This window comes from Nesoenas mayeri, assembly GCF_963082525.1.
Source record: "Nesoenas mayeri genome assembly, chromosome: 4".
NCBI classification, from domain to species: Eukaryota; Metazoa; Chordata; class Aves; order Columbiformes; family Columbidae; genus Nesoenas; species Nesoenas mayeri.
Window position 1 is genome coordinate 49753094 of NC_137540.1, and position 26124 is coordinate 49779217.

Here is a 26124-nt window from a genome sequence, read left to right on the forward strand (position 1 = left end):
TGCCTCTGACCTTCCTTCCCCGGCGCTGTCAGAGCGGATCAGCGGGCGCAGCGCTGCAATGGAGCGGCGAGCGGCAACGGCAGCCGCCAGGAGAGGAGGAGGGAGGGAGAGTTTAGCGCCGTGCCGGCTGGCGCAGAGGCGCGGCTGAGCGCTCCAGCGGGAGCCCGGGGCCCTGCGGACCGTGCGAGAGTCAGAGGCGGAAGGAGCGGAGATGCGGCTGCTCTCCCCGCGCTGCTAAAGCCTCCGGTCACTCGCCCGGAGGAAGGAGGGCAGGAAGGTCCGTCCTTCTCGCTGCTCTGCGGGCGCAAAGGGTGTCTGTGCTGTCCCCTCCTCTTGCTTTTATCCCAGCCCCGGAGCAGGAGCCGCTGCCGCCCCCTCTCCCTTCCTGCGCTCTTCCCACCATGAGCGGGGCTGTTTTCACCTTATAAAGATGGCGGTGTGGGATCGCTGCAACCTTTAGACTCATGACTGTCAGAAACATCGCCTCCATCTGTAATATGGTGAGTGCTGGCGGGCAGGCGCGCCGGCGGGGGGCGGGGGCGGCAGAGCAGCCCCTCCGGGGGCAGGCCCTGCTGGGGCCGGCGGAGGGGTGGCGGGGGGCTCCCCCCGGGGGCGGCAGGCAAAGGAAGCGACTGCATCCCTGCCCCCGGAGGAGGGGGCGCCGGGCAGGCTGCGCCAGGACCTGCCTGAGACGGAGTTGGCCGCCGGAGAGCGGCGATGTCCCGAGGAGTTTTGCCGGAGCAGCCCGAGAGTGGGCCGGGGAGGGGCGGAGATGCTGAGCCGGTGCGGGGCCCTCCGGCGCGGGGCTGGCCCCGGCCGATACGTGTTGCAGACAGAGCCACAGCCCTTCTTCCTCCTGCCCTTCCGCCTGCCCTAAATAATCCTGCGAAAGGACCACGAAGTTGGTCTCTGAATCCACGTCAAGTCAGTGACCGCATTTAACCCTCTCAGGGAGGCACCCTCTGGTCTCATGGGCCCAGGAGCTCCCCAGGTTATACAGAAAACGAGGATCTTCAGATACCTGATAGTACGCTTTCTGATCCCGATGCTAGGTACCTGTTCCAGGAAGTCTTGGCTTTAGAGCTGACATCAAGGTTTAGCTTGCACTGCATGCCTCTTGGAGAGGACTGCTGTTTGTCAAGTACTCTTGAATCACTTAGCTTTCTCTAAATCAGACTAGGCAATTAGGAAGCAATAAGGAAACATTAATATTCGTGTTTGTCATGTTCAGACTTTGCCACTTTCCTCCTCAGGAAGAGCCGAAAGGATGCTTTCTGTGTTGTGCTTGGGTCTAATTTTAATCCTAGCAAACTTGGAACACCTGATTTGGTTTAGATTTTTGAAACTTCTTGGTGGGGAAAGGGAGAGCTCGAATTTTGCCTGTCCAAGGTTTGTTACTACAGTGAGGCAGTAATAAATCTGTGAAAGAAATGGATGTGTGCTAAGCACCCCACTGCAAACCAAAGATGAGCCTATTTCTGTGCATTTTGTTAGTTTAGTCTGTATTTCCACTCCCCCTTATTTCCAGGTTCTTCAAAAGTAGCTGTACGCAGTTGCCAGCTTCACTCCATGTGGTGCCCCGGTGCTGGTACTGCCACACATACCATTTACCTGCCCTGGAGAATGGGTAAGGCAACAGGCATAATGGCCCCAGAGACCTGGCTGCTGTGGGGTCAGCAGCAGTAGTCTGGGGGAGGGAAGGTAGATTGTGAGCCTGCTCCCCTTCCATGTGTTCACACTTCCACTTAAGTGGGCTTGCTCTTTTCTTTCCAACCGGATGCTCAGGATATCCCATGCTTACATAGTTCTGACTTAAGTCTCGGTTCTCCCTTCGAAACATCTGCTCTGAAGTGCAGGGAGGGAGGGTTGGATTTGGGGTTAAAAAGCTTAATACAGATTTGGGTAAGATAATTTGGGTCATCACGCTTCACCAAAAAGTAAGTTGTTTTCTAAACTTCTCATCGTTCTTGATAATTTCCAGTCCTGTGTGACAGTGGGCCTGGCATACTGCAAAGAAAGGTTTAGGAAACAGTACAGGACTGAGGAGAAAACCCAAACGCACTTCCTTCTGAGGCAGACTCTGGTTTTTATTGCTGAAGAATGGTGGGTGTGATGCCCTGCAGGCTGCATAAGAGAGCACCGCATGAAGGGGAGCTGGAGACTTCTAAGTGGTTGTGAGACTTCAGCACCAGCATAAAGTACTAGAAACTCCATGATTTCTTCCGTGTGCTTCAGACAGATGCACTTGTATACAGTATGATTCTCCCAAAGACTGAACAGATTCACAGCAAAACTGATGAGGCTGTTCTAATGATGTCATGCTTGGCTGTTGCTGCCAGTATATCCTGCAGAAGTAGTATCCGAGAAATGGAGAGACTGAAGGGAAGAATTAGAGCCTTGGGCAGAAAAGGCATGCAGAGGGTCATAGTTCAAGGCAATAGTACCATAGCTCATAGTACCAATACTGTGACGGAAGGTGAAGTTGAGTTAATGATAATGATGTTTTAAAGCTACATAATCCTTGGGGTCTGTGTACTTAGCTTTTGGAGATGATGTGTTACGCTGGTCACAGTATTTTCTGGATAACCCATGGGGACTGGAAGTTGTTTTAGGAAAACAAACAAATAAAACTGAGATTTTCAGAAAGCTACAGGAATTTGGACTGTAAGAGAAACATGCATTCTTGGAAGTATTGGCAACACTGAGTTATGGCTTCTACAAAAATGCGTTCACTTAGATGTGGTGCTGGACTTGAACTCAATGGTTTGTAGGAAGACCTATGACAGCCCTCCATAAGAACAGGACTTTTAGAGGTACATAAGGGAACCATTTAACAGTATAAAACCTGAATATTCGCAGTGCTAGGTTGATTTAGTGCATCTGTAGAAATCTACAAGACAAAGATGTTAATTCCCAGACCCTGTTCCTGCAGTATAACATATTGCTTGAAGAACCGAACTACTTACACTTTGTGAACCAGGAAGTAGCTGCATGATTCTTAGGTAGTAGAATATATTTTGGTACGTAATGCTGTTGGTACGTAATTTTAGTATGTTTCTAAGTTTTTTAACTTGGTTGAACACAGTAATGAAAAAAACGTTATGTTCTTATCTTTCTTCCATTCCTGTTCCACTTGAGAGTGTTTTTTTTCCTTAACTTTTGCAAAAACCTGGATGATGTCTAGCTGATTTTCTTGGGAGGAGGGTCAAGGGGAGAGAGACAGGGGGAGGAATCGGTCCTGAAATACTTGTCCTTTTCTGAATGGAACACAGATCATGTTTTCAATGTTAGTCCTTCTTGACAAGGTTTTTGTGTTTGTTTGTCCAAGTACTTTGGTGTCTTGAAGGGGAAAAATAGATTAAATTTAGCTGGATGAATTTAGTTCAAGGGAACCTGTCTAGTCAGCATTTTAGGATGCATGTTTGCTATTTAATTGACTGTCTGAGGTCTAGTATCTCAGGTTGTAATTTTGGTCTCCTGAAGATGGTAGAGATTTGGTCTCTCTCAGGAAGGATCAAAACAAGTGTAGTGAAGCAAGGAAGTCAGGGACAATATTTAACTTGCTTGCAAAAGAGATTTACTACCATATGTTCACTGGATAAGCTCTCACATGCTGAGGCAGACACAGTAGGAGCTACCCAGTAAGAAAAAATGTTAGGTGCAAACTTTCCGCTTGACCCATTTATTTGTAATAATAAATATTCAAATACACAACATCTAGAATTAAAGAAAATTCTTCTATTGTCTCTTAACAGTTTTGTCCCCCTAGTTATAATAACAATAGTATTAGCCCTCGCCCCCCCCACCCCCCCCCCCCGGCCCCCACTGATTTGGTTAATGACACCAAAGAGCTAAGATGTGTTCTGTTCGGGTGGAGGGAATGAAGGCAACTGTGCCTGAAGTAATCCATGGGGCTCTTATATGGGCACAGTGGTCACCCTCACTGAAAAGGGATGTCTAGTCCCAAAGATGTTCCTCTTACCTGCCTTTCAGACACTGAGAGGGTTTATCAGCTCTGTCTGCACACCAGGTTCACCACAAAGGGAGGTACACAATAGGCAACCATCAGATTATATGTAGTACAGGCACAGTAGATGTGAAGAAGAAATCCTGTTTGAGGGAATAGCCACACCTGATGTCATGTAACCCTTGTAGACTGTAGACACAAACTAAGGATGTGCTCTTAGCCCCTGGGGTGCTGTAATGTTTTTGATATTGTTTCTGTGAGATAATGTGATGACTCAAGTACAAAATGCTGGTTCAAAGGTAGATAGGCATGCTGGCATTTTAAGATTGTTGCTTACTGAAATCCTCTGCAGTGTGTTTCTTTGTTGATGAGCTTTTGGCACAACCTTGAGTTCTGAGTTAAGCTCATGCTGCAGCTGTGGCCTAGGGATATTATGTGCAGTGAAGGACAGCTAACCATTCCAGAATGTATTGACATGTATTTTTACAGAGATGGCTAGCAAATTCTGTGGACAATACTTCTCCTAAATACCCTTTAGTGTTCTGCTGAAAACATGTACTCATCCCCCTCTCTCATAATTTTGTAATAGTATTTGAAATAATCTGATCCACACTTCAGAGTGCTCTGTCGATTTAATCAATGGGACATTCTGAAAAAATTCAGATCACTTCTGATACAAGATATCATCTGAGATACCTCACAGTTGCTCCTGATAGTTGTATAGATATCCTTTGGGAAAAAAAATCAGTTGCAATTTCTCAGATTAATTCTGGTTTTTATTAATTGGGCTTCCATGTTACCTGTTCTCATAGATTCTATGACTTTCATAACAACTGTGGTTTTTTTTCAGGAAAACATTCACACAGTTCACCAGGAATTTCGTGAATATCTATGAATTTCAGGTTTCGTTTTTAAAACCAAACAAAAGTTTCTAACCACCCTAGAAACTAGTTGTAGAGAAAAACATATAAACTTGGGAGTCTCTACATTCAGGAATCAAACAAGAATAACTGTTGGTTTTTTTGTTTGTTTTTCATGTTATGATTATAGAGACTTGTTGCAGGATTTGTTTGAATAGAGAGCATTGGCAGAATGAGAACTCAAAATACAAACACAGATTTGGAAAATGCTTGATAGAAAAGAATTACAACTGTAATGCTGTAAACACAGTCAAATTCTGCATTGTACAGTAAGAGTGTTACTGGATTAGAGAATTGATGACTATGACTTTCAACTGGATTTATTCATTTGAACAACCTGCAGCATGTATTTCTTCAGGACTTTTAAAACTTCTCATAAACAGAGATTAAGGCAGAATAACATATGCCAAAACACCTATCTGAAGGCATATTTAGGTTAATAAAGGCAAACAGATTTTTACATCTGAAAAGATTAATTACAGGCAGTTCAAGCAATGCAATTTTAGAAGCATAGGCTTAAGAGCGCACAATTTCAGTATGGCATATATAGCAAATAGAGAAACAAAAATACAAAAACTATAGAGAATGTGAAGTCTAATTTTTGTAACAGCTTTCTGCAGTAATGAGAAACTTGAGAGTATGGCTGACAAATGGGTACTGAACTGACAAGCAGGAGTTTGCATTCCATCAGAAGACAAACAGAACTCCACAAAAAAAAAAGTACATTGGATATGCAAAGCAAGAAACATCCTAATGTATCATTTCCAATGTATAACCTGGACTAATGACTGAGGCTTGTCTTGCATGAATACTGCTTTTTTATGTCTAAAGTGGTTATCATGCACTTACTAGTTGTTTAGAAGATAAGGACAACAGGACAATTTATGAATAAAATGTATGTTTTACAGTGTGTTTCTTTAGATGCACATAGTCTTTAGCTTCAAGTTGCTGAATTAAGAGCAAACCAGTGGTTATGCAAAATATCTTAATAAAGGATCCTCTTAATTACAGCTCAGCAAGGCTGAGCGAGTCTAAATTGCAGAAGAAATGGGATTAAAAGCAGAATCTGAACACGGATTAACTGTGTGTGGTGGTGGTGGGCAGGTACCATGCAGGAGGTCAGGTTCTGATGGGCTTGAAGAGCCACAGTCTGTTGGGTGTAAATCATGGCCAGTCAGAGAAGCAGTCAGCAAAATCTCTTCTGATCTTCATTTAGCCACAAGAAATTGTCCTTGGCTGGCTGTTTGGTAGATACACTTACATACATTTATGTACATTATGTGCTCTTAGCACCACAGTATATCAGTACTTCTGGGGAAGAAATGAGCTTGCATCTCCACCATCAGGGCTCTGTGGGTTCTTAGATATGCTCACCCTCTGCAGAGAAGCTGCTGTGGTGATGGTTTTGAGCCAGCCATTACTGGATGTTGTGTGTTACGGTTATTTGATTTCACAACTAATGACCTAATAATAGTTGCATCTAAACTGTCCTACGACAATCAAGTCTCTAACTGTCCGCTGGAACTCCATTTTGTAAACCTAACTTGAAGACTTCCAGTGGCAGTGGCTACATCATCTCTCTAGGCAGTCCACCATAATGCTTCAAGTCCTTATGACTAGAATGTTTCCTGATGTCTTACTTGATTCTATATTGCTGTAATTTGAGATTCATACTTCTCATCGTGTCCACCCTTGAGACTGAGAACAGACTAGTTCCTTTCTGTAACAGGCTATGTACTTGAAAATATTGTCATCCCCTGCCTCAGAATTTTCTGTCTTACGCAACACAACCCTCTTCAACTCTTTTTTTACTGGTCATTTTTCTCTAGAGTTGAATTTCTAATTCTGACTGCTTTCTTTTGGACTCTCTCCAGTTACCTTCCTCTTTCTTGAAACCTAGAACCTCAATCTGGGACATAAGATCCTGTCTGCAGTCTTACCAGCGACAAGTTAAACAGGAAAGTTACTTTAAGAACTTTGCAGACTCCTGTCTGCAAGAATTTCATTATTTTGCCTACACTTGTTGTTATGGTTTTTTTCAATAGCGCTGCACAGCTGATGCTTATTCATCTTACACTATGCTATAGTCTCCATACTTCATTTTTCTCACTTTGCATTGTTTTGCTTTTCTTTGCTACCTTAGTCAGCTGTTTCCCATTCTGTACACGTACAGGTGATTCTTCTTTTCATGTGCAGAATCTTGCACTTGTCTCAGCTGAATTTCAACAGTTTTTAGAGCATTTATCTAAAATGAAAATAATAAAGTAAAAAATTGACTGTCAAAACCAATTTTGAATTCTAAACCTGTCCTGCAACGTAACTGCAGCCCCCATAACTCACGTTATATTGAGACTTAATGAAGATATTTTTACTTCTGTCTCCAGGTTATCAAAGAGTACTCCAGCTGGTGCAGCTGTGATGAAGTCTGGAAGGTGCCTTGCCTTTAGAATGCTCCGAGGCACCACACATGCAGTCTGGGTGGCCCACACAAAAATGTTATTGAAGAAATTATAGTCTGTAAGCAAACCTCAGTCTCTTTTTCACTTGTGAGGCCATCTTGAGGTTATGTGTTCTGAAGAAGGAAAGTGGCCAAAAAAAAAGCTTTTGCTACTTGTTCCAGGAAAAGGCTGATTGCCACTAATCTAAGAACAATTAAGCTGGGAATAGAGACTGATTTATGAAAGAATACTGAATTGCAGTTTGGTGAAGGTTATTTAATAATGGAAAATTTAAAGGTCAATATTTTTAAAAACATTACTTACGGATTTAGATGCTGAACTTGTAACACTTTGTGCTTTGAGAAAAACAAGGTTTTAAAGTTATATACAACTAAGTGCCTTAAACACTTTGTCCAAGATTTTAAGTGATTCAGGATTTCAATTTTTATCTCTTTCTTGGTAACCACACAGTAAAGATCTAAAGTTATTTATGGTATATGTAATACTTAAATCTCTGATTAGAGATCATTTAGTGCATCAACAAAAACAAGTTGGACATCTCCTTTCAAGCTCCTATAATTTGCCTTTTGGAACAAAAGGCACGAAAATAATTTATTTAGTTACATTGTTTTAAATCACCTTTCCCTTAAAAACATGAGTATGCAGTGGTTTTTAGGTCAGTCAATATCCTTTTACTGTTTACTATAATCCCTGATATTTTTCACAGCACCATGTCTCTTTTATCTTGTGGCAACAAAGTCACAACATAGCGCTTCTGGAGGAGCAATAAAACATTGCTTTGCAGAAGAAAAAATAAAAGCTAATCTGGTTAAATTTGACCATCTTGTGGGGCTTACACTTTAAAAAATACAGAAATATTTCAGGTTTTCCATCTATGGTTTGTGAGTTTGGAATGAGGCTGGATTAGCTATTCCAGTTACTCACCATCCCTCTTCTGGAAGCTGACGTTGTCCCCAAGGACACTCAAAGTCCAACATCAAGGACTGGTGCTGTGTCCATTGAAAGCAGTTGCATATATACTGTATGGTGTGATACTGTTCGCTCTTCTCTCATTTTCTGTGTGTTGCTTCTAGGAGCTAATTTTGGATTTCATTTACAGTTGCTTCCTCTATTTTGAGTTACCCATCACTGCCTTTCACGATCTTTATCTTCTTTTTCCTTTCCTTCCCATATGCTGTGCCTTCCAAAATCCCAAAACTCATGCTGCCTGCCCCTGAAGCCATTTCTATTTTTATTTTAATTTCTCTTCTACCAGCCCAGACATCACCCTTAGTTTGTCTTAAGTGTTCGGTTTCTCCCTTCAGGAAACAGTCCTATTTCTAGTACATTGCTCTCACTTTCCCTGAATGCTAAGGAAAAAGAAATCTAGTTCACAGCTGTGTATGATCTGAAGCCCTTTGTCATGGCCCAGTTAACTTCCTTTATCGGTCTTTTGTTCTTAGTATATTTGTTAAATTTCAGTTTTCATTACCCGATTTTATGTGGGTTTTTTTTTTTCTTATATTTGTTAGATTTTTATCCTGACCAAGGTATTTCTTGCTACTTCTTATTTTGTATTTTATTGTTTGATGGCTATTCATACCATGTTTCTGTTTATTTTGTGATACTTATCTAATAATTTTCCACAGGTGACTTATGAGATTTCTTTACTGCACTCATTTACTTTAAATTAAGCACATACATATTTCTAGAAAGTTACTGCCGTGTTTTATAGCTCTGTCACACTAGAAAGTAGAGTCTGATTTGCTGTCTTCTGTTTGCAAGATCTTCTGTATTGGCTCTATTCCATTCCTCACCCTCCACAGAATAATTGTATTCAGGTTATTTTGTTGCATGTGATTTAATGAGCTAATCTGATGTTTGAGGTTTTTTTGTCGTTGTTTTTGTTTGTGGATTTTTTGTTTGATTTTGGGGCTTTTTTTTTTTTTTTTTTTGAGGGGGGGGGGGGGCGGGGAAGTGGTTGGTTGTTTTTTTGGTGCATTTTGCTTTTTCCCCTGCATTATTTGTGTTTACATGCTAAAGTGCAATGGAACAAGAGGGTTTTTTTTACTTAATCTCTTTCATGTGATGCAAAGCACAAATTAAACTCCTAGCATCATTATCAGAAATTTCAGCTGAAATGAAAACTGGCAGACTTATCCATTGAAAAGCCTAGAGCAAAATAACAAGAGAGGAAAAAATACAGGTCATATGGCCAGAATGTTTTTGGAACGATGCTGTGGTTGAAATCTTGGCTTAGCCTGAATTGACCCATGCTTGGCTATGTCTCCAGCTGTATGTCTTTGCCATTTTATAAGGGCTGAATACTGATTGTTGAATTAAGTGGTAAAACTTCAGAGAAATCAAAGCTCACCAACACCACAGAATACATAGTAGGAGTTTCCACATTGACCTAGTTCTCATTCTCATAAGGTTTAGCCACCGCAGTCACTTTGTTGCATTTCCTTCATTAGGGTATTCATTTAAGAAGGAGCTAGTCTCCTTTATTGTCTTTATACCCTGATGTGAATTTATTTAATAGCCCCAGATCCCAGTTTATTGACTTACATGGGTTCTCCTCAGCTCAGGCTCTGTGGTCACACTGCCACTCTCAGTGGTTTTTTTATGAAACAACAGTAAAGTCAGCTGCAGTAGGATATTTCTCCTAGCTGAACCACAAGACCATTTATAAATCCATAGAGCAAGTTGCCTTTTAAGGGCCGGACGTAATTTTAGGACTGTATAAATACATTTATAATTAAATACATGTATAAATACATTTATACAGTCCTAAAATTACGTCCGGCCCTTTGAAGGCAATCACGAGGCTGATGTGCCCCCAGTGAAAATGAGTTCCACACCCCTGCCATAGAGGATGGATGGCATTCAAAATGTCTGAGCCGGTTTCCACTGCAGAAGTGACAAAACTGACTTGGTGGGAGTGGAAAGAAGCACAACCATGCTTAAAAACATGTTAAATAGTCATGGCTGATTTTTGCTGCAGATTAGCCTCAATAGGCTAACATTATTTCTATATTTGATATGGTTGGTTTAAACTGAGTTCTAAATGATCTTTAACTCATCTCTAATAATGTGGTTTTTTCCAGTTTAAATGTGGCTTGGGTGTGCAGTTTCTGGTTTCCTTTGACTGGAAAGATTTCCAATAATTTCTTCTTCCATCATGTCCACAGTTTCTTGAGGAACCTTCCTATGCAAAACACATATATAAAAATCAATGTAGCATGGCATGGCTCAAGTTCACTAATAGTCTGTCTTTTCTCGATGTAAAAAGATACACTGCTTTGAAGTATTAGGTCTCAGTGCTTCTCACCTGTTTTCCTACTCCTCTTTTTCTATGAATTTTACAGTGTTTTTTGGACACCTTGAAACAAAGCAGACTGAAATTGCCCTTCCTGTAAGAAGGCACAACTCCTAATAAAGTCCACGGGAGTCATGTCAGCTTACCCAAAGACTAAATTTAGCCTCTCTGTTTTACTGGGAAACTGGCATACAGTGGTGCTTTGTTGTGCATTTACAACAGCCAGGACCTGGTTTTGGAGAACAACCTATAGCTCTATGATGAGCTGTTACTCAGCATACATTGTTTCAACAGCATGCATTTTGAAAATTTCCTTGCAATGTATTGTTTTTATGTGAAGATAAATTAGTGCATATTATGGATTTGTTTGGTTTTCAGTAGTAATTTTGTTTGGTAAATCTTGATTCCTGCTCTTTTTCACAATATTTGCAAGACAATTTGGATGCTCGAAAGAATTTCTCAAACCATCTGGCATCCTCTGAAGTAAGAAACCCTGGCCCTGGAGGAAAAGAAAATGAGTAATGTAGGAGCAACCAGTTAGCAGAGCACTTGCACTCTACTTGTTTAACAGCATACACTAAGTAGGAGGTTACTTTTTAGATATATTATTTTCCATGAATTCCAGATGGAAAATTTTTTTGAGTTTGGAAAATACTTCCTGCAAAACTGGAAAAACACTCATTTCATTCTTATGTTAGGGAACTCGATTTGAATGCTAAATCTGTAATCAAAAGAAACCTTTGCTTTGATCTGAATGTCATACGATGAGTATTATGAAATGGTTTTCTTCACAAGCTGCATTAATCTTCTGTAGTCACGCTTTTGTTTTATCGAAGTTTTGAGGGTAACAGTGGCTGTTTACTTCCCAATTAATATCAGATGGGCAAATGTCTATCAGTTTCCTCCCTCTTGAGAAGCTGAATTTCTTCGGCAAGGCTGTCTCTGCAAGCAAAGAATTCAATCTTCATATAGAACTTACATAATTATCATGCTGTCATCTCCATTGAAAGGTAGCCAATAATTACTTTGTATAGATCGTTCTTTTTCCATGTTTGTCACTGAGGCTTAGCAGAGTCCAAAAGAATGACAACACATCCCTTAAAGTTTTTATGGAGCTTTGTGCAGCTGAAGTACTTTGGTCTCAAAAGTCTGGGAAATCACATTCACTCAGCCTGAGAAATGAGCTGTGTATGAGAGAGAGAAATGGAGAGATTGGAAAGAGATCTGATAAGGGAACGTGAAATACAAAATCTTGGGAGCTCCTCTGGAAGATGCCAACTTGAAGGAGCTGTTTTACTTTCAAGGCTTGCAAATTCTCAAAGAGCACCCGTGCTGAGTTTCACACCACTGATGCTTTTGACTGAAATCATCTTCTGTCAATGACCTGACATGAAATTATAATCTAATACAGCCAGCAGTGGTGCTGGTAGGTGCAGTAAGGAAATACAAATCAAGCTTTGGGGAGAAGATGGGGAAGGGACACCAGAATTATTATTTTGATTATCACAACCTTGAAAAATTGAGCTGAAGAGCCCTCTGAGCAAATGTTATATTGAAAAAAACCTTGGGAACACAGGAAATTTCAGAAATTTTCAGGTGTTTTACATGTTGACATGTTTACAGGGGCATTTTATATGATTTTATGGAAGTCAACCAACTGTGCTGTTCTTGTGTGAAGGAAACTCTAAGGCATCATTATTAATACTTCATACTCCAAAGCATGTTCCGTAAGGCGATAAATGTATGATGTCAGTAAAGCAATTGTCACACAGCTTCAATATTGGCTAACTCTAACGATTGTATGTAGGAATCCTTGTCCAAATACAGCATTTTTAGTGAGGTCCTACAAGGATCTGTATACTTATACAGTGGACAGCAGTTACGAGACTGGCTTTGGCAGCAATCTACCTTCCTTGCCTGGTAATCTAACACAGACATTTTAATACAGCAGAACTACTTGTAACACATGCGAAATTAGTGATTGTGCTCACAGACCAGTAGCCGTGAAAGCAACTTTGTTGTTGGAGAGAAGATAAAACAGATCATAACTTGCCACACTGAGGCAGTGACTGAGAGATGGGACAGTTTGCAGCTTTGATGTTAGACAGGACAAAATGGCAGGTCATGTTACGCCTGCTTTTAGCATTTGTGATGCTGGTTCTAGAAGTAGGTGCCTGTCTGGAGCCCAAGTATTGTTAAGGGCTGCTGACGAATTAGAATGGATTCAGAGGAGTTTCAGTAACGCTTTGAAAACCTGCCCTACATCTAGAAAATGGTTTATTCAAGATACCTTTAATGGTTTCACTTCATATCTGCAAGTATTTTTACAAAGCAAGAGGGTAATGGAATCCAGCTGTTTATGAACAAAGTAAAAATAAGATGGAGATGGATGAGGGGAGAACCACTGTTGTTGTGACCTGTTCGCTTCTAATCAGTCATTACTAGAGTGTCCAGGTCACACCAGCTCAGCTACCTACAACTGCAAATATTTTTGTTGGCTCATGTGACTCTCGTGCTTGCGCATTATTAGTACGAGAGAGTTAGCTTGGCTAATTGTAGTTGAAAGGAAAAAATGAGTTTCTGTCTTGCTACTACTTTATTTTAGAGCCTTAATATTCTAAATAAATTTTTCGATCTTCTTTTTAGGGCACCAATGCCTCTGCTCTGGAAAAAGACATTGGCCCAGAGCAGTTTCCAATCAATGAACACTATTTTGGATTGGTCAATGTAAGTACCATTTTCAGTAGGCAAACCATATACAGAACTATGGCTTTGATGTTACTTGAACATTGGTGTCTTTTTTTTTGTTTTTGTTTTCTTTATTTTTCCTTCCTCCGGTCCTGTTCTAAGGCAGGATTGTAGGTTTGGTTGTTGATTAGTGGGGTTTTGTTGTTGGGACAGTCTCTGGAAGTGATGCAAATATGTGCAAGTTTTGGTACAGCAGCCTGCACCAGGGACTTTCTTAGGAGAAGCTTTTTTATCTGACTAAAAAGAGCATGAGTGGGAAGGCTGTTTAATAAATTGTTTATTCCCGTATAAGTAAAACAGATATAGCATTTTTTCCATTGAAAACATTAGTCATTCTGCTACCGAGCAGCACGATAGAGCCCAGCAAGAGTGTATTAATATATGGAAACAAGCTTAATGAGATCCACTACAATAAACATAACTCTTGCAAGCGGAAACTTCTGCTTTGTATCCTAGTTAATTTAGAACACCATAGTTGTTTGTTTTGTTTTGGTCTGTTTTTTTCCTGTGAAGTGTCAAGGGTGGGTGTGGAAGATATTTCTACAGTAGCTGCACGGCAAAATGGTTGGTATGTGATAGGGACATAGAAGCCAGAGTTGAATGAAGCAACTAGTTTTATTGTGATGCCCAGGGATTAAGACTGTTTTTACTTTTACATGGCAGTTTGGGAACACCTGCTACTGTAACTCCGTGCTGCAGGCATTGTATTTTTGCCGGCCATTTCGGGAAAATGTATTATCATACAAGGCCCAACAGAAAAAGAAGGAAAATCTCTTGACTTGCCTGGCAGATCTTTTCCACAGTATTGCTACTCAGAAGAAGAAAGTTGGAGTTATTCCACCAAAGAAGTTCATATCAAGGTTACGAAAAGAGAATGGTAAGCAGAAAACTGGAATCCTCTTAGACAGTAATATGTTGATCAGTATAAATAAACGTGGCTTCAAGGGACAATGTGGTCATATTAATCAGATGTTCAGGCTAGTTTTTTAACTTGCTTTTAGTACTTTTGAGGGTTTAGATATTAATGTTTCAGTATCTGTATACATGATATTATGCTTGAAATAATAACCATACAAGGTTTCATACGTTCCCAGAGGTGCATGAATTAATGATGTTTTCATAGCATGGTGGGACAGACCACTCAGAACAGTGACCTGGGGCTGGGAATAGCGTGACACTCTGTCATAATTTTTTAATTATTTTTTTTGGTGCAGTACAGCAGAGAAAACCATTGCAGGCAGTTCGCAGTATAGAAACTGTGTGACCTAGGAGGGCTACAAGCACCACTACCCCAAAACACCTGGAGGATAAGTAACTATGTATGTGGGGGTATTCAGTGGACTACATGTCCACTGCTGCTCTTTTTCATAGAAGTGGTGGGCAAAGTCTCACTCTGGGAAGCATCAAGCCCTTTTTAAGCATTACGCTGGCAACAGCATATGCTTAATTTTGCAGTAGTTCTGTCTAAGGGAAATGAGGAACATCTTGAAATAAGGAAGCCTGCCACACAGCTCCATTTTGGCCTAGATTCATATCAATGTGGGTGGTATGCTTAGAAACGGGGGAGCTTTGAATGAAGAGACAAAGTTGAACACCTGGAAGAAATTTCTTCCTGGTGACAGCATATAAATGGGCAGACTGTTCATTCCAGAGCAGGCGTTTGAAAGTGTGACAAAGTTAGCTCTGAGTCATGTGGTGATAAATGCCCCCACACTGTTTGGGATCCCTTTTAGGGACTGGATTTTATGTTTTCAGCTTTTTTAAATTAGGGCCAGACTTAATGTGTATTAACCTGGGCTAGACATTGCAAAGACAAAGGATCTTTGCCATATTTTCTGAGGAAATCCACGTGAGCTTTTTCAGGAGCAGGGGGATAAAAATACACATTTATTGGGAACACAGATTCTTTTCACTTCAACATGGTGGGCAAATTAAGCCTTCACTGGAGAAGTCTGTACTAAATCGCTGAGATATTCTCCCCTCCTCCTGCAAGCATTTCTTATTGAAAAGGACAAGTCTCTGCTCATCAGATTTGTGTGTGTGAAAGATGAGCTTCATTAAATACTGTTATTATTACTGTTTGTGGTGGGTTAACCTTGGCTGTCTGCCAGGCGCCCACCAAGCTGCTCTCTCAAGCCCATCCTCAGCAGGACAAGGGACGAAAATAAGATGAGAAAAATGTATGCACTGAGATAAAGGCAGTTTAAAAAACAAAACACACACACCAAACAAACACATGAAAAACCAAACACACACAAAAAACCCAAACAAAGCAAACAAACAAAAAACAACGCCTGCATGCACAAGTAAAGCAAAACCAAAAGCAATTTATTCCCTGCCTCCCATCAGCAGGTAATTTCCAGCCACTCCCTGAGAAGCAAGCTCTTGGTATGCACAGGAGCTGCTCTGGAAGATAAGCGTCTTAACAGTGAATGCCCCCCACTCCTTTCTTTTAGCTTTTGTTGCTAAACACAATGCCACATGGTATGGAATATCCCTTTGGTCAGTTTGGGTCAGCTGTCCCAGTTATGTCCCCTCCCAACATCTTGCCCCCAAAAGCTGGTAGGCTGGGGGGGTTGGAGAGCCAGCCTTGATGCTGCACGAGCACTGCTCAGCAACAACCACAACGTTAGTGTGTTACCAACACCACTGCAGCCAGATGTACAAAGCACAGCACTGTGTGGGCTGTTAGGACACGGAACTGCATCCCAGCCAGACACAGCTCACTGGTATGTGTCAGTATCCAAGGTCTTCAGCTGCCCCAGCCACATGTCTCACTGTCCAAACTCTGTGATGTTCCTAAGTGTCTAAGGGACTTGGAATATATGAGTGGGAGTCAGTGCTGTCTAAAGTTAGACATCTAGTCTAAGCAATTAATTTATGCTGAGTCACCCACTTGTTTTCTTCATTGACGGTAGTGGGAGCATACACAACCATCTCCACAGAGAGCCTAACCTTTCAAGCAGCTGAAGTTAGGTGAGATGAAACCTTCTCCCAAAGTAGTTTCACTGAAGCCAGCATGGCTGCAAAACTGCTCTTTTTGGCATCATTCGAAATGCTTTGCTGAGCAAGGACTAGTATATTTATTTGAAAAGATATAATGAATTTAGTTTGCTTTCTTGAAGGAGAGGATATACTTAACTTTTGAAATCTCAACTCTCTTCTTCACAGATCTCTTTGACAATTACATGCAGCAGGATGCACATGAGTTTTTAAATTACCTGCTGAACACCATCGCAGACATTTTGCAGGAGGAGAAGAAACAGGAAAAGCAAAATGGGAAACTGAAAAATGGCAACATGAATGAAGCTGAAGAGAACAATAAACAAGAACTCACCTGGGTGCATGAGATTTTTCAGGGAACACTGACTAACGAAACTAGATGTTTGAACTGTGAAACCGTAAGCATTGGGATAGATATATATATTTTTTTTGCTTGTTGCCCATTAATTGGTAGATACATTTTATATATATAAATATATGAATTTTTCAGACATCTGAGAATTGTGGATATTCCTGTAGACATAACTTCTTGAAGTGAGTATATTCTTTTCTAAAAATTTATTTTTCTAGGCATTACTTGGTTAATCTATGCCAAGTCTTGCTGTCCTAATACATATCTCTACAGTTAATATCCTCACTAGTTAACCAATACAGTTCCTTAGTACTGTAACTTTGGAAGAAGATATTAACATCATTATTCCATGAATAAGTGAAAAGTTCGGATGAATTTGTGTTAATTCAATCCTAAGAATGTGACTGGCATACAGAGGGTCTGTTATTAACAATTTGTACTCTTATCTCCATAATATTTTCTAGAGAATGCTGTCAGCTTGAAGGCTGTCATGTTTGAAGTATGAGTAAAAAGTAGCTTTAGTTAGGAAACCTGATTACAAGCCTCATATCGATTTATGTGGTTTTCAATCACACGCTTCTACTTAAAGGGAAAAAAAAAGTTTCTGTGAGGTTGCTATGTGAAAGACTAACACAGACAGGAAAAAAAATCTGTTTAGTGAAGAATAGTGACATTGACTTTCCAAAAAGTTTGGAATTAACTTCACCTAACCTTAGCTTCACAAAAGGTGGGTGTCAAGGATGAACTAGTTTTCTTAGCTCCTTCTGTAGATGATGGAGATTGCAAAGGAGCTCCTGCAGGAAGCTCTCTCCATCTGTCTCCAAGTCACGTCATGACACAAAAAGTCTTGAGCAGTATCAGGCATTCTGTCTGCTCCATACAGCTTGTTCTGGTTCCAAGTTGTTACTGAGCAGCTGCAATTGTTGGTGCAGCAATATTGCGAACTGGGTCAGCAAAGTGATCTCACAATCATGTGTTTTTAACTCAGGCCGGTACCGCTGCCAAGGACTTCCTCTAAAGAAAATGCATCTTTAGATCACCTGCATTAAGATGGGAGGAAAAGATACCTTCAGAAAGCAAGATGAGGTTAAATATCTAACTTTGGACAGCTAAAGTTACATGACATAAACCCTACCCAGGTCCTAGATGTGTAAAAGAACATGTTCCAATATTTCTAATTATAAAGAATAGCGCTGTACTCCAAGAAAATACGACTTTTCTGGGGATTTGGGTCAGAGAGTAAGAATAATTATGCAGTGATAGTCAACATAAAAGGACGAGTTGCACCAAGTTTGGAATAAGCTTGTGTAAGTGTAAACGTGAGAGAGATTGAAAACTATTTATTTAATCTATTTCAATTATAAACCCCCAAGTAGTAATAGCAAGTTAAAATAAGCAAAAGGATAGAATTATTTTTTAACTCAGAAGCTTCTTTAAATGGCTGTGGCCTAATTATGAACTAATATCCAGTGTTTATTCAGACAAACTGTACTGAAGTCAGGATGTGTCCTTGGATAACAGCAAAACTGCACAATACCCTATTTGTAATTCCAAGTGACCAAGATTTATGGAAAAAATAATGCTAACTACTGCTGCTGTGGGAAGGCTTGTCTGTAGCCTCTTGTGAATGCAGAAATACTGTATTCTACTGAGGATACTTTTCTAGTTTGTTTGATTTTTTTCTTGTATTATTATTTTATCTTGAAATCTTTGGGAAACGGTAAAATGGATGCAAAGGTGTTCTTTTTCTAAAGTATCAATATGTAGTGCATGAAGAATCATTAGATTCCAGTAGTTCTTATTTTCACTCAGAGTGAAACTTGCAGTTTCCATCTGATTTTCCAGCTACCTTTAGTTTCGGTCTGTATTATTCTTGTTACAACTAGCTCATCTCCCTCTTCCAGTAAATATTTGATATTTTGAAATCAATAACAAAATTCCTAGCTTCTTTGTGGCATTCAAATGAAACACTATACTTGTCAAAGACTTTTCCAAGTATTTAACCTCTTTCTTGATATGTCGTGCATCTGACAGAACTCCAGTTCCAGCTGTAGAGACGCAATGTTCTCTCAAGCTTTGTTGCTCTACCTTTCAAATTCCAGCTGTGTGTTTATACTGCAGTTGACTGCTGCCAGTTTTGTGGTTTCCTGTCCCATGGGTCAAGTCATGTCTCAGGGAGGATTTGTGTCTGAAGAGCTGCTGTTCATTTTAATTGGGTGCACTTTATCTTAATATCAAGATTCATCCTGCTGAAGGTGTTCCTCTGGATTCAAGATGCATACAGGCTGCATTCACTGTGTTTATAGTATTTCTGATATAACACAGAGATGAGCTGAAAGCTGGACGTAACTTCCACATCCACAGAACTGCAGAAATCTGAGCAGGAGGAACTTGTGTCAGAACAATGGATTCCACCCCTCACTGAAGTTCTTGATTCAAACTTAACTATCCTGTCATATGATTTATTTATTCTAAGGAAATGTAGTCATAGGAGGCAAAATATGGTGCATTCATGCAGCATTTTATAAACAAAATGGTTATTATGCATATGACTAAGTTCATGTGCAGTAAGTAATTCTGCAGTCTTTTTAACTCACTGAAGTATTACAATTATCTGTTTGTATTTTTTTACACTCTTTCATCTTCAAGATTAAACACTACGTGAAAAAATAATTTTCAAAGCAAAAATCAAGATCTGCCATTCTGAAAATATTTGAGGTTGTTCTTAGAAAATAAAACCTCTTTATTAGAATTTTTCTCCTCTTGTTCCTTAAAAAAATAAAAATCAGAAAAATCAAAATTATTTTGCAGAGTATCATCACTTTGCCATTTTTACCTATAATCTTTTAATTATTTAATCAAAATTATTGACTAGGAACAATATTCAATGAGTGAATGCAGCTGTGTCAACCAGAAATACAAAGCTAGCTTTTGGAACTCTCACTGGAAAGAAATCACAACATGGTTAAATATTTAATTTCTTGACAGACACTTATTTGGAATATATCTTCATTGCATCCTTAATAGTGGAGATAATTACGTAGGGCATAAACTGTGATTACATAGTGTAATATATTATACAAATGGTGAATATAATTCCAGTAAAATAAGAAACTAAGCTGTTTTGCCTAACAAGGGAACATACATAATACACCAGTCACATCTAATATAGGTGATGATGGTCCCCCTTTAATGACCAGTAGACGGCAGTCACTGGTTGGTGGGTTTGAATAAGTGGAACAGACAGAAGCTAAATTACGTGAAACCTGGATTGGTAGAGTTACTAGTAACTACAGTCATGGTGAACTAGAAAAAAACTGAAAAGCATTGTCATGAATTATTTCTGTGTAGTTCATTTCTGCAGAAATTGCTCTGTCTTTGACATTTGCACGTAGATATAAGCAATGTTTAGATGTATGACATTTTACTACATCTCTGTTTTACATGTATATTTTTTGCAACAGGTTAGTAGCAAAGATGAAGATTTTCTTGACCTTTCTGTTGATGTGGAGCAGAACACATCAATTACACACTGTCTAAGGTAAACGAATACACCTCTCTGGTAGACAGTTCCATCTGACTTTGCTAAATATCCCAAGCCTAGTAGGTACAGGAAAGAGCAGCAGAATAACATCGGGGTCTTGAGCTTTTCTTAAGTAGAAGAAAAATAATGTAAACTGGATATTTCCTCTAATGACAAAATGTACATGAATATATTTTCTTTTACTCACTTTCTCTTTCAATTTATGTGTTTGAAAGAGAAAAAAAATAAGATAATTGATTGCCTTGTCATCCAGAAGAATTACTGCAGAATAATAATTGGCTTCAAAGGGATTTACGTGTGCTTATCTTTAAGCTTCTACTCAAGTGTTTTGTTGATTAGGAGTTACGTACATATTAAAAGTTAAGTGTGTGCTTTGCAGAATGAATGCCAGAGTCCCTAGAGGGTGAAAGATTTCAAACGTCTACTTTTTTTGCCATATAAGTTTCTTATTCTGTGCTTCAGCCTCAAATTATCGGGAGAGGACTTTTATTCTAAGTTTCAGTTCTGCTCCTAGTACACTCTTAACTATTAAACAAATACTTCAGAGATAAAAATAAAAATCAATATCTATCAAATTTCTACTATCTGTATATATTTATGTTAGAAAAATATTATTTCCATTGTTTCACTTTGAGGTGAAAAGGAAACTAATACATTCCACAAGTTTGGTTTTTGAGGTGGGTTTGTGGTGGTGGTGGTGTGTTTGTGTTATTTTGTTTGTTTAAAATTTATGTGTTAGGCATTGAAAATAAACATCAGATTCCTTCCTTAATAGAAGACCTAAAACGTACACAAACACATTCTTTTGAATCTTGCAGCATTATGTTCTCTACACATATAACCCATCTCTACTATTTTCTGAAGTTTCAGCTCTTCACTTGTGATTCTCTGAAAGTTTACCATGTTTTTCAGAGGAACTGTCAGAATCCAGTTATTTTTGTCTTCAAATTCAAATGTGAAATCAGATGTTTGAGATCAATGTTTTCCATTGAAGAAAATATTTTCCAGTGATCATGCTTTATTTTTCTCTTAGGTAAATAATCATAGTTACGGTCAAAGTTTTGTTGCAATGTTATCTTTCAAGAGATGTATTTTGTCCTAAATTTCAGCACTTCCTGATCAAATTGTTTAAGACCATAACAAGAAAAAAAAGAAAATAAACCCTACATAACTAGTTAAAGCATTCTCAGTATAAATATTATTCAGTCATGTGAAGTGCCTCTCTGTCATGCTCTGTCAACCTTTTATGAAGTTATGTAAATAACTTCTAATAATCTATGGCCTGGTAATCTATATAGTCTTCAGCTCTTCCATCTACACCTGTGGTGATGATGCTGGGCAGAAATAATCATCCAGAATCCTCCCTTTGCCTTTGTTAAGACGATTCTGTGCTGCCTACTGTGGGAGCAGGCTGAACTTGCAGACAGCACAGCTTCAGCCTCTGTCCATGTGGACTGCAATGCTAAATTGGAGATTATTGGGTCAGCATGGGTCCAAATTAGTCTGGAGTTCAGAAGTCTGTTAGGTACAATGTAGGTGCAATCAACAGGACAGTTCTGGGCTTCAGATATATTTGAGGCCCAAAGTCACAAGAAAACCTGTGTGCTTAAGCTGGGAGATAGGTGCTTATGTCTGTATTTGCAGTTTTCAAAATGCCTGCTATTTGAGGATGACAGAAGTGGCACTTGAAGCTGTTCCACTCTGCAAATAATTTTAAAAGGGATTGGACGATCGAGTGAGTACACCCAAGTCTAGGCAGTCCCTTGATACATAGGAGACCAGGATATAAGTCTCACTTTGAAATATCTGACCCTCTCCCATATCCTACGGAAGGGCACAGCTCTGTATATAGGGCTGTCACAGCAGCCAGATACCATAAGTCCCTTTGCAAACCCCAGTACAGCTGCTTTAGATACTCAGGCTTAATGGAGAGAAGATTTCATCCTGTGTGTCTTTTTAGGGTTCCAGTTCATCAGCAGAAGTGGGGCAAAAGTGTTAAGAGCCTTCAAGAACTGATAATTGTCTTTATTTACAGAGACTTCAGTAACACAGAGACATTATGTAGTGAACAGAAATACTATTGTGAAACATGCTGCAGTAAACAAGAGGCACAGAAAAGGTAAGCGAAGAGCAGGCTATTTAACCATGACTCTCCTGGGCTTTGACAAACCTTCTCATTGATATTTAGTGTTTAGATACCCAGAAGCTTTATACCCTGACTGCCTTCTCTGTGTGCACCAGAGAACATACAAGCAGATTTGAAGCTACTACATGTGTCTTAGTCTAGAAGTTACTGCTAGTCGACTACTGTTACTTACTAAGTGCTTTTATAATGCAAATGTTTACTCATTAGGGAAAGACAGAATAGCTTTGAATTGGTCAGGTCTTTATCATATATGCTGTAATTGTTTCACAGGATGAGAGTAAAAAAGCTGCCAATGATTCTTGCCTTACACCTCAAGAGATTCAAATACATGGAGCAACTGCACAGATATACTAAGCTTTCTTATCGAGTAGTATTTCCTCTGGAGTTACGTCTGTTCAACACATCTGGTGATGCTGTCAATTTAGATCGGATGTATGACTTGGTAGCTGTTGTTGTTCACTGTGGAAGGTAAGATACTTTCACGTGTAACTTGGGTTATTGCCAGACATTTGCCAAGCGGAGAGGCATGCCTGACAAAATGTGGGGAGAGTGGGAGGGAGGACACAAACCCTGCTGCTGCACCAACATGGCCCGAACCTCTCAGCCACCCTCCCTCAGTAAATCTGTACTTGTTTGAAAAATAATGTCTCAGGCCTCCAAAAGTCACAAGATTGGCTTAAATTAATGGAGCCAACTATTTCCTCATCAGCCCACTTAGCGAGCTTGAGAGCCAGGGCTCTGTGAGGGCCAGACACTGTTAGCATGCAGGCCCTACAGCAGCGCACCTTGGTCTCCTGTCAAGGCAATGACAATTACGGCTTTAATAAAGATTCTCACATAGTGGATATTGTCAAAGGAAAAACAAACAAAAAGTCCTTGGGGCTCTAGGATTACAACTTATTCTCACTTTTCTCAAAGACTACATAACCAAATATTCACGGTTGATACCAAACAATTTTCCTTCTCAAATTTAGTTCGTAATGTTTTAAAAATACTTGTCACAGTTGCTGCTGGTGATGAGCAAATTTTTAAGTGTTCTATAGGTTAATTTGCAAATGGTCACAGCACAGATGACAATAACACATTTAGCTTTTAGTCAATGAAATCTTTGCAGTAAGTCAGTAAAAAGGTGAGCAGAGTACATGTTGTCTCTACTGCCAGGGGTGGGTTTACTATGTTCTTCATAACATTTAGTTATACTTCAGACTGCTTGTATATAGAAATGGATTTATCAAAATGGACTCAACAGTATCTTCTAATATTTCAGGTTTTGTGTTTTTGTTTTGCTTTCTAGTGGACCGAATCGAGGGCATTATATTACTATTGTGAAAAGTCACGGATTTTGGCTCTTGTTTGATGATGACATTGTAGAGGTCAGTATTCTGAAGGTCATGAGCACAATATTTGTGTTTATGTTCTTTCTATTTGGGGTTGAAATTCTGATCTAGATCTGGGTACAGATTACTAGTTTGCAAAGCTACAGTTTGGTTGTAATGTGACATTGCTAACAGAGTTGAGCTGAACTAAGATTGCAAACACAATTATTAATCCTGTGGTTCTTAATGTCAATGTCAGAGGGGGTTTTACTTCAGAGCAACATCAAATGTTTTTAATATCAGACTTCAAGGGTTTAATTTGGAATGATTTAATTATTTTGGAACATTTATTCATATCTAATAAAATAAATTTAATTCATCAAAACCTAAAACATCCAGGAACTATTTTGCAATTCTTGGCAGTATCACTTGGCAAAATTAGACTGGATAAAGTTAGTGTTGCGGTAGAATTTCAATCTTTGAACAACTGGGAAGTTACAAGAAAGTCAGGACTCTAGTCAGTCTTGGTTTGTCTGAATGTAAATTAGAGCGGGATCTGGCCCACAGCTATTACAGATTCTGTCTAAGCACACTGCAATTAGTTCCTAAGCAAACCCTTTATGTCACTGTGGCACCTTAGCAAAACTGGGGTCTGGAGTCTGATTTCCCTGAAGTAAATCCAATGGAGGAAAGGAAGCACTGGGACATTGGATATGTCATGTCTTGAAGAGGGTTTCTGGAAACTGCAGAAAGGTGGGGTCCCGTGGTCACATTTGTGTGTTTTAACAGTGTTCACTACTGCATTCCAAGGAGTCTCTCTGCTGTTGGGAAAAGCCTAATTCGGTTAGGTTCTCTGAGACAAACACTCCTATTGACTTCCATGAGTGAGACCAGAAGGGCTCAAGCCCCTGAATGTTACCCTTTCCCCACTTAAATTGCAAACAGAACTTGTTATTTGCTACCCTGAAACAAATTACTTTATTTGTCTTTTGTGTTTATAGAATCATTTCATTCATGTTTGGTATTTCTTTTACCTGACAGCACATTAAACAATTTTATTTATTTTGCAGAAAATAGATGCTCAAGCTATTGAAGAATTCTATGGTCTGACCTCTGATATATCAAAAAATTCAGAGTCTGGCTATATTTTATTCTATCAGTCAAGAGAGTGACTTGGCAAACTGTGACAATTGCACACAACAATGCTGCACGCAACAGAAGGTGACAGTCCCCCTGAACTGGCTTTTACACAGACCACATCTTGTGTGGTCGAACAACAACACTCTGTCTCCTATTAACTGGTCTATGTGGTATTGACTATAACCATCCATTTTTGACATGCAGAACCTTGTTTTGCAGGGGATGTTTGTAGTTTTTAAGTCTGATTGAAGAATTAATTGCAGTCAGATTTTAGTGGAATTTATACAGACTAACGTTTACAGGTAATAAGATTTGGATGTCAACTGTTAAACCAAATCCAGCTAAAGTAGTATTTTGTATGAAAGCATTCATTGCATTTAGGGCAAAATTGTTTAAAACTTTCTACATGGCTTTGGGATGTACAAATTTACAAAGCATTCCTTTAAATACATCCTGGTATAAACTTACTCATTTTAAGCATAAGAAAAAACCCACCTGTTTCATGATGGAATTGTGATTGCATAGGGGATTTTTTTACACGTTACTTTCTGTTGCAAAAAGATGTTCTTCCAAAATAATTTAAGCCCTATGTTGTTAAAACTTCCAGTGCATAACCTCAGGCCTAAAATTCACATAGAGGGATTTAAATTACAGTGCAACTAATTCGCTGTGTCCAGTCACTTTGTTTATCATGAGGTAGTACAGATGAAGTGAGATTTCAGAACTTGCAGAGCACTGGAATAAAAGGAGCAAGATGACATGATACAGAGATAAATTACATTTATAGAGGTTGAACTTATCTTTCTGTTAAAACAATATCGTAGGTTGTTTTCTTAGTTGAGCTTGCAGAAATTGCCAGACTGCTCACATATATCCATCAGAACTGAAATTACACAGTCCATTCAAATAAGTATTGTACATACAATACATATTATAGGGCTTGATCCTGCAATTCTATGAATATCTGTAACTCCCATTTTAATTTCTTAAGACAGAGTCCATTTCTGAGCAACGTAATACATAAAACCCGTTAGTTTACACACACTGTCATGTATACAGAATCATAGAATGTCCTGAGTTGGAAGGGACCCACAGGATCATTGAGTCCAGCTCCTGACCCTGCATATGACAACCCCACAGTTCACACCATGTGTCTGAGGGCATTGTCCAGTCTCTTCTATATGTCATATCTAACATTTCAGACATGTTTGACATCATCTGGGTCACCACA

At 39.4% G+C, this 26124-nt stretch overlaps 1 protein-coding gene across 3 annotated transcripts; it reads left to right on the forward strand.

Moving 5' to 3' along the window:
* Positions 1 to 464: 464 nt before the first annotated feature.
* Positions 465 to 24925, forward strand: USP46 (ubiquitin specific peptidase 46; the record flags this gene model as incomplete). Of its 3 annotated transcripts, none has more annotated exons than XM_080344045.1 (9): positions 465 to 500; positions 13291 to 13371; positions 14056 to 14269; positions 16564 to 16793; positions 20212 to 20288; positions 22327 to 22410; positions 22708 to 22905; positions 23732 to 23810; positions 24824 to 24925. In XM_080344045.1, the coding sequence occupies 9 exons, from the start codon at positions 465 to 467 to the stop codon at positions 24923 to 24925; spliced, it is 1101 nt and encodes a 366-aa protein (XP_080200171.1). The 3 variants fall into 3 exon arrangements, with proteins under 3 accessions (XP_080200171.1, XP_080200172.1, XP_080200170.1); XM_080344046.1 differs by having other exon boundaries at positions 14092 to 14269; XM_080344044.1 differs by lacking the exon at positions 465 to 500 and adding an exon at positions 1570 to 1641.
* Positions 24926 to 26124: the final 1199 nt, after the last annotated feature.